Consider the following 9,533-nt stretch of genomic DNA (forward strand, 5'->3'; position numbering starts at 1 on the left):
TTAATAAAGCGTGTTGTTCATTAGTTTATCCAGCAGGTGGCGCCTGTAGGGGTGTTAAGGGGGGTGTTACCATAGATATCATATAATGTTTATACTATGGGTGTTACTCCATCTTCTGTTACCACAGTATATTGTGACCGTAGGGGGTGCTGTTGCAGTTTTACACCATACTTTGCAAGATCCAAAGTCCAAGTATCTCAGTATCTGCTGGTTTGAACACACACATGAAACTTTCATAAATGTCCTGCACTGGTTACAAGCTCTGCAAGACAAGTTCTAGTTCAGGGGTCTGCAACCTTTACAATCAAAAGAGCCATTTTTTACCTTCGTTCACTACATTAAACGCGTCTGAAGCCACAACAACCTGCTACACCTGTGGTTTTCAACTGGTGGCCCATGGGCCACTGTAGGTTTGCTGGTGGCAGCTTTTGTGGCCAGTAAGGGTGACATTATAAAGCAAAAATTATCTAAATGTTTTTTAACATTTATTAAAGAAAAAGCCCAGATTCTTGTAAAAGGGTACATTTTTCAGTTTTTACCATCTGTTTTTTTTTTATGAATAAATCTAAAAACTATGCAGACAGTTCTTCATATAAAGCGATAAAGCATAAAGATAAAGTTTTACTCCTTGTACTCGCTTTAGTGTTCACATATTTGCAAAAGAATTGACAGCAAATCTGTTTCAACTCATCCTTTTTTGTTGTTTGTATAACAACCAATAAAATTCAGTTTAATGCCAGTTTTGGTCAAAGCTTGAAAGAGCCGCTGCAGAGGGACCGAAGAGCCGCAGGTTGCAGACCCCTGTTCTAGTTCAAATGGCAGCTTCCAGTCCTGGATTACGGTAGATTACGGTGATGTGGTTTACTGGTCTGCCTCAAACACTCTCCTTCACAAATCACTGTGTACCTTCACCATCTGCTTTGTAAGTGGAGCTTCAGGTAACGCGCTGTAGTCCCTGATTAAACGGCCATCTTTATTCTCACACTCACAGGTTTTCTTTTAATTTACAGAAGTCTTGTCCACGGTCACTTCTCACGAGTCACGATGCTAAATGCACTTTGTGTTCTGAACCTCATCAAGCTCCTCACACCTAAAGCAAGAAGCTCCTCTGCTGCTGCAGAAGATGAACCACCTGCAGCTTGGCTCATTCTTAAACATTCAGGACAATCGTTGTCTGAGCGTCGTCTGGACGCATTCTTCTTCCGTCCACACGACCCGACTCGTTCAGTTTGTCTACATGATTGTTGAGCATGCATCAGGACAATGTAATCATTTATATTTTAATTATTACTTTAATTTTACAATGTGTGTCATTGTTATTATTGCCTTTTTTCATGTAGGTTTTAAAAATGTTGGTTTATGCTGTTGTGCTTTTCTCATCTGTGTTTTTTGTCTACCTGCTGCTGCCTCCAACATGAAGATGCCGTTTCATGAGGTTGCACGTGTAATGTTTTTATAAATTTAGTGGAGGACAAGCTTCAATGAAGTGAAAAGTAACACTGTTTTCAGTAACATCAACTGTAAAAAATAACTTCTTTTAGATTTCCCTCTTCAGAAGTCTCCACAGGAAGTCATCCATCTCACTCTGTCCTCATGCGTGTCCTGCTGTCCTCATGCGTGTCATGCTGTCCTCATGCGTGTCCTGTACCAGTCTAACATACCACACCTCCTCCCTCAGCACCCTGTCAGATGTTTTTCTAAATCCACAAAGACACAATGGAGTTCTTTCTGACCCTCTCTGTTCTTCTCCATCATCATCCTCTAATCAAAGATGGATCTGTGGAGCTCTTCCTCAGCATGAAACCATCCTGCTGCTCACAGATAGTCCCCTCTAGTCTAAGTCTTGCTTCCACAACTCTCTCCCAGATCTTCATCGTGTGGCTCATCAACTTAATTCTCCTGTAGTTGCTACAACTCTGTACATCACCCTTGTTCTTAAAAATGGCCACCAGCAGAACTTTCCTTTAGTTATTCAAGAAGACACCAAATTGGATGGAGGTAAGGAGGACGTGGTCTGAAGCTGCTTTCTTGCCGTACCTCCCCGATGGGACAGCTCCTGAACAGGACGGTTCTTGCGTTGCTTCGTTGTCTCTGCTGTGGATCTACAACATGTAGGAGCAAAGTGAACTAGAGAAGTGTCCTGCACGAGTATGACGCTCGTTAAAACGTTGAAAATTGTAATTGAACCCTAAAACAGAAGATGCAGTTAACAACACGATGACATTATCAGAACAACTGAAATGAGATAAATATAGGCTAAACTACAAGAAGAAAACAATAAATGAACTTTAATAAAAAGATGCTAATATATCTAAAACTTTGTCTTTATTAAATTAAAACCTTTACCTAAACCTTTACTTAAGAAGTCTGATCTTGATTCAGAAATTCTGGCCAACTATAGATCTATATCTAATCTAACTTTCATCTAAAATTCTATAGAAAATAGTTGCAGGTCAGTTGTGTGAACATCTACAAAGAAATAATCTGTTTGAAGAGTTTCAGTCAGGGTTTAGAGCTCATCATGGCACAGAAACAGCACTAGTAAAAGTCACTAATGATATTCTCATGGCCTCAGACAATGGACTTGTGTCTCTACTGGTCCTGTTAGACCTCAGTGCTGCATTTGATACAGTTGATCACAATATTTTACTACAGAGACTTGAATATGATGTTGGGATTACAGGAACACCTCTAAAATGGTTTAAATCATATCTATCTGATAGATTCCAGTTTGTAAATGTAAATAATAAATCTTCTTCATACACCAAAGTTAGTCATGGAGTTCCTCAGGGCTCAGTGCTTGGGCCAATACTCTTTACTTTATATATGCTTCCATTAAGTAAAATTATTAAACAACATGGGATACATTTTCATTGTTATGCTGATGACACACAATTATATTTGTCCATTAAACCCAATGAATCCAATCAGCTACTTAGACTACAAGCATGTCTTAAAGACATAAAAACCTGGATGACCCTTAATTTTCTCCTGTTGAACAGACAAGACTGAGGTTTTGGTTTTTGGACCTGAGCACCTTAGGAATGAATGTTTCAGTCTTTCTCCCTCCTTAGATGCATTAATCTGTCCTCCAGCTCTAATGTTAAAAATCTTGGAGTTATTTTTGATCAGGACATGTCTTTTATCCCCCACATTAAAAACGTTACTAGAACCTCCTTCTTCCACCTGCGTAATATCACTAACATTAGAAACATCTGATCTAAAGATGATGCAGAAAAACTGGTCCATGCATTTGTCACGTCTAGACTGGACTATTGCAATGGTTTATTATCTGGGTGTCCAAATACTTCTTTAAAACGTCTTCAGTTGATCCAAAATGCTGCTGCCAGAGTCTTAACTGGAGTTACTGGGAAAGATCTCTCCAGTTTTAGCTTCTCTCCATTGGCTCCCTGTCAAATCCAGAATAGAGTTCAAAATCTTACTTCTAACCTACAAAGCTCTCAACAACCTAGCTCCATCTTATATTACAGATCTTATTGTTCCATATTTTCCTAACAGAGCACTTCTCTCTCAGGCTGCAGGTTTACTTGTGGTTCCTAGAGTTTCCAGCAGCAGAATGGGAGGAAGGTCTTTGCTCCTCTCTTGTGGAACCAACTTCCAATCTCTGTCCGTGAGGCTGACACATTATCCAGTTTTAAAACTGGGATTAAGACTTTCCTTTTTGCTAAATCCTATAGTTAGGGTCTGCTTGGGTTTCCTGAGCTGTCCCTTAGTTCTGCTGCTATAGGCTTAGACTGCTGGAGGACAAACTGACCACACTTTTCACTCTGCTGCTGTCTTTACTTACTCTGCTCAACCTGTTTTGTATTTGTAATTATTTTTCTATCATTAACATGTGTTTTTTTTGTCTTTCAGGTACACCTGAACCTGGACCTATACCTGGACCTGGACCTATACCTGGACCTACCATTCTGTGTTCGTCTGTCTCTCCTTCCTGTCCTCTCAACCAGCCGGTCAGAGCAGATGGTCTCTTGTCCTGAGCTGGTTCTGCTGGAGGTTTCTTCCTGTTAAAGGGAGTTTTTCTTTCCACTGTCTCCACTGTGCTTGCTCAGGATGGGAGACTGAGACGAAGCCTAGATTCAACTTGTCTGCTGGATTCCTTAGATAGAGAACTTTACTAATTGGCTTTTTATGTGATTGTTCCTGTAAAGTGCCCTGAGACAACTTTGTTGTGATTTGGCACTTTATAAATAAACTGAATTGAATTGAACTGAATTAAATTAATGAAACATATGTCAGCTTTAAAAAAACAATTTAAGTTAACAAATCAGACGCTAAATGATCTAAAATATAGCTAAAATTTCCAATTGTTAAAGTTAATATTGACTAAACTGTTAAAATTACTAAAACATGCCAGAATGTTGCTGTTTTTCACAAACACTGATTCATATTTCAAAGAGAAGAGGAACTGAAATGTTGCGATGAATTCTGTTTTAAATGTTTACATTTAAAAAATGTGTAGAAATGACGAGAACCATAAAGAACGCCAGTCAGTGTAAAGGTTCGGTGTTCTTTATGAAGGGTCAAAACACTTTGAATATAAAGAAGTTGTTTGACTGTAAACAAACAAACAAATAAAATATTTTGAGGAACAGGAAAACAATAATGAAATTAAAAAAAACTTTATTTAAAATAAACTTTAGAAATCAAAATAAACTTTCTGTCTAGATTCGGAACATCTGGGACAACATCTGCACCCACTGCTCTGAACCGAGCTCTGCAGCCTTGCTCATCGGCCTGTCGTCCTAACATCTGGCAGAGGAGTGGATTCAACAAGAACATCTGCAGAGCAGTGAACAGTTCATCTCCTCTGACTAAGCTCAAGCGTGTTTTTGTAGCAGCCTGAACATGTCTGACCGTTTGTGCAGCAGGTCTGTGGCACTCTTAGGTTTCCAGCCACAATCACTTTCTCCACAGCTGCACCTGGTCTGGAAGACCTCTCCGCAGACTCTTGAAGCTCCTGCCAGACGTTCTTCAGACGCTGGAACACTGACACCTTGTAATGGACAGCCATGAACTTGTTTCCAAACAGTTTGACTCACCTTTGTTCTTTTCTCCAGTGTCTTCCATGTCCTGCTTCCTTGAGTCCTCCAAGACCTCCTTGTCCTCTGTGTCCTCGCCCTGGCATCATCTTGTTCCTGGATCAGAACACCACCGAGCACCTCCAACACCACTCACCTTCTGGACCCCCTTCACCTCCGTGGAAACCCAGGAGCTTGTTCTCTCCAGCTCCTTCTGCAACACAAACATTTGTCCGAGGAGATCCTCTTCAAATGAATCGGTATTCAAGCAACCTGCAGATTTACAAAATCCTCACCTTGTCTCCTCCCTTCCAGTAAAGGTCTCCAGCTGTCAATCAGACACTTGTCTTTTGAACGCTGGCTCCTTCTCAGTCTTCTGTCTGGGGGTCAACAACTAAAAACACGCTGGGAACATATGCTGGAATGTTGATTAAAATATTATAACAACTGGTTCATTCGTGTCTCCTACATGAACTTTGAATGATCTCGTGCGTTAAATCCATGTTTGCTAACGATGAGTTGACTCTAAATAAAAATGGTTGGACGTTCAGGAATTATTCATTTATGAGCATTTCCCTCTAATCTGTCCAGAATTTAAAAACAACAACAATGTAACGAACATTTGACTCTGATTTTGAAAGTTAAAGTTTAAAAAAGTAACTTCCTGCTAATATCACAATTCCCTGTAAAACTGACAAAGTTATTGACTTTAAAATTTTAATGTAACGGACAAACCGAAGCTGCTCATTCTGAGCTGAAGATCTGAAAACTGACTCGTATCCATAGCTGAGCTGTGGGTGGACATCTTGAACCGTATTAACCCCCTAAGTTAATCAGATATTTTGCTAACAGACAAGAGTAAAAACATCAGTGCTCTGCCTTTGCTGTTAGTGGTGGGCAATAAAAAAAGCACCGCCTGTTCGATAATAAAACTCCAGGGTGTCACACGGGATCGTTTTCATGCAACACACACACACACACACACGCACACGCACACACAGCACGCTGCAGTGGACGTGATTGGCTGGTGGGGTCATGTGACTGCAGACTGGTCCCCAGTGTTAGGCCACAGTAATTAAAGCTTCCATATGGAATGGATCAGATGGAGCTTCAACCACAGCATTCCTGCAGCACTGAGGCTCCACGCCTGCATCCACAGTCGAACCAGAGCTGCGGGAAACTGACGGCCACTAAACACACCGTGAAAATGTGCTTTTTACACATCGCTACAGGCAAATTATTATTTATGATAAGATGGACACGTTCGCCAGCCACAACAGGCAAAGACGGAGTGATAATGTTTTAACCCATGTCTGTGTTAGTTTGTACTGTTAGTAAAATATTTCATGAATCCCAAAACAAAGTTTAAATAAACTTTCAAAAATTGGGTTGACATCTACAGTTGATTGTTTGGGAATCAATTCATTTCAATATGGCTGCCAGTACAGAAAAACACAAAAGCCTACAGGGGCGGTCCTAGACTGTTTGGTGCCCTGGGCGTCACCCAACTCCCCCCCCGCACCACCCTGGAGGACACGGACACGCTCCGCCGTGACATATCATTTACATTACTATGTATTATCAGATAAACTTTAAAAATAAGTTAATATTTTATTAAAAAACCTTGACTAAACTAGATTAACACTACAAACACACAGAGTAAGACATAAATACTGAAAAACATTAATTTAGCAGGATACAAAACAAAAAAGAAATACTGTAGAAAATAAACAGTTGCTTTGCTAAATAGCACCAATAAAAAGCAAGAAAGTAAAATGTTCACAGGAGGAGGACAAAATGCATCTTCAAAGAAACACGTGTATTAAAAGATACTACTGTGTCCATCCATCTGTACATCACAGGGACACCTGGGCAGGTATCCTGTACATCCCAGGGACACCTGGACAGGTCTCCTGTCCATCACAGGGACACCTGGACAGGTCTCCTGTCCATCACAGGGACACATAGGGACAAACAACCATTCACTCTCTCACCTGGGGACAATTTAGAGTCACCAGTCAGTCCAACATGCATGTTTTTGGTCTGTGGGAGGAAGCTGGAGTACCCGGAGAAAACCCACGCAGCACGGAGAGAACATGCAAACTCCACCCAGAAAGACCCCTGGCCGGGATTTGAACCAGCAACAGCTCTACCAACTGAGCCACTGTGTCATATTAAATATTTAAAATCTTATGTTGGTTCATGTCTCCAGAGCTAGTTTGTGCTGCCAGCAATCGGCACCACCAGGGACCCCACCCCCATTTTGCCTGCTGCCCAGCTGGCACCTGACCTGGACAGTCCTCGTGTCAGGTGGGGGGTCCAAACGAAGGCGCCAACTTGTCTCTCTTTCAGGCTTGGCCCAGACGAGCCCCAGGAGCCAAGACTTGACCACCAGGTGCTTCCAGCTGAGCTCCTTCTGGGCCTGAGTGAAGGAGGTCTCCAGTTTTACTCCTTCACCGTGAGCTTTCCTGATTCATGTGCTGCTTCAACGTTTTTAACTCGGGTACTGAGCTCAGATCTGCGGCGGTTGGAGCTGTTTGAAATGTTTGCAACACCTTTTTAATAACTACACATTTTGCTTTGCTTAAAACTTTGGCATTGTCTGTTGGTGTGAACACTGTTTGCCTGTTAGCAAAATATCTCATGAATTACTGACAACTTGTTTGATGTCAGGCAAAAAATATTTCACATAATTTGACCAAAGGTGCTACAAACATAAGATCATCTTAGTTTAAACCTTTGGCGTAGCAGGCAATATGCTTTCCTTTAAAAAAACGTTTAAAAGCCTTTATATTTTTTTTGTTGCCTCGCGTGTTTTTAAACCAACATTGTATTTATTTTTAGCTTCAGTGATAATTTTAAATTTTATTTAAGCGTGCACTGAGGGCGTTGGAAGCACGTTTCTGCCAATGAAAAGAAATTAAACGTCAGACGGCGTGTCATAAGAACAACTTTCAAAGTCACAAGTATGAGATTAAACAGCCATCGTTTCAAAGGTTGAAATTATGACTGTTAATATCATACTTATGACTTTTTTATCTCATATTTATAACTTTCTATCTGTAATTAAGACATTTAAGACATTTGACGCTTCGTTTCTTCTCACTGGCACTAACGGGCTTCCGTACCTCGGACCAACGGAGTTCACTACAAACTATCGCGAGATCACAGCTGATCGACGAGAACTGGACCCCGGCTTAAAGTCAACGTATTTTGTCCATTTCATTTTTTATCTCGAGAGAAGTGCTGGAGCTGTAAATAATCTGCTCTTTCAGCTCAATTAAAGTCTGTGTTCGTGGATCACCGTCACGCGCGTGCTCGTTCCGTGTCAGCGAACACAAGGAGACGTCCCAGCTCGAAGTTAAAAGATGTGCGGGTCGTGTTCGTGTGGACACGAGTCGGTGCTGTCTCTTTAAGGCTCCGTCTGCTTCGTATCGATCAATCCTCCATTTTCCAGCAGTCGCTCCGGCAGCGCGAGCCCGAACAGAACCAGTCCAGCACCGGAGAGGTTCCGGCCGCCATGGCCGCCAACATGTACCGGGTCGGAGGTAAGACGCCGAGGCTGCGAGTTGAGCGAGGACTCGCCATGTTTCCACGCAGGTCCGCCTTCTTGTTTGAAGCAGGAGAGATGCTGTTCCTGGGAGGAGGAGGAGGAGGAGGAGGAAGGTGCTTCAACGCGCACGGATCTGCTGCTCGGGTTGTTTTCAGACTTCTCTGCAGTCATGCAGCTGAAGCTTCATGGTGGCTTCTGAAGTTTGTTGTTCGTGCTGAGGAGCATGATGGAGCTGACGGGACAAAGCCTCCTGCAGCCAGGACTTAGTTGGAGAACCTCAGGGTGGTCTTCCTGGGCTCGGTCTCCCACTCGTGTTCAGCATCACACCCTGAAGTGAAGAAGGTGCAAAAGTTCCTGCAGCACGATTATTCCGTGTGGACGAGTCGTGGAGCAGAGGCTACAGAAGCTGGGCCTGTGGTCAGAAGGTCGCTGGTTCAACTCCCTGGACCAACAACATGAAGCACCCACACCTGCCTCCACCCTCATTTGCCCTGCTCTGGGCCCTTGAGCAAGGCTCTTAACCACCATCATCTGCTCCCAAACAGGTCTCTGGAAACGAGTCCTCGTGACTCAGACTACCTGGATAAATATAAAACTGAAGAGTTCGTAGAGCTGCTGCCTCTCAGCGAGCAGGTCACCGGTTCAAATCCCAGCCTGGGGCCTTTCTGGGTAGAGTTTGCATGTTCTCTCCGTGCATGCGTGTTCTCCAGGTACTACAGTTTTCTCCCACATACCAAAAACATGCGTGTTAGACTGACTGGTAACTAAATTGTCCCTAGGTGTCCCTGTGATGGACTGAGACATGTCCAGGTGTCCCTGTGATGGACTGAGACATGTCCTGGTGTCCCTGTGGTGGACTGAGACATGTCCTGGTGTCCCTGTGATGGACTAAGACATGTCCTGGTGTCCCTGTGATGGACTGAGACATGTCCTGGTGT

At 42.7% G+C, this 9,533-nt stretch overlaps 1 protein-coding gene across 1 annotated transcript in view; it reads left to right on the forward strand.

Annotated features, from left to right (window-relative positions):
- Positions 1–8,422: 8,422 nt before the first annotated feature.
- mta1 (metastasis associated 1) overlaps positions 8,423–9,533 on the forward strand; it is a 41,855-nt gene continuing 40,744 nt past the window's right edge. Inside the window, exon 1 of the mRNA XM_037694981.1 lies at positions 8,423–8,590. Coding sequence (XP_037550909.1) covers positions 8,563–8,590 — 28 coding nt within the window. The 5' untranslated portion in view covers positions 8,423–8,562. The remainder of the gene's footprint in view (positions 8,591–9,533) is intronic.

The sequence above is a fragment of the Nematolebias whitei genome, chromosome 21, assembly GCF_014905685.2.
Source record: "Nematolebias whitei isolate Nwh7 chromosome 21, NemWhi1, whole genome shotgun sequence".
In the NCBI taxonomy this organism is placed as follows: domain Eukaryota; kingdom Metazoa; phylum Chordata; class Actinopteri; order Cyprinodontiformes; family Rivulidae; genus Nematolebias; species Nematolebias whitei.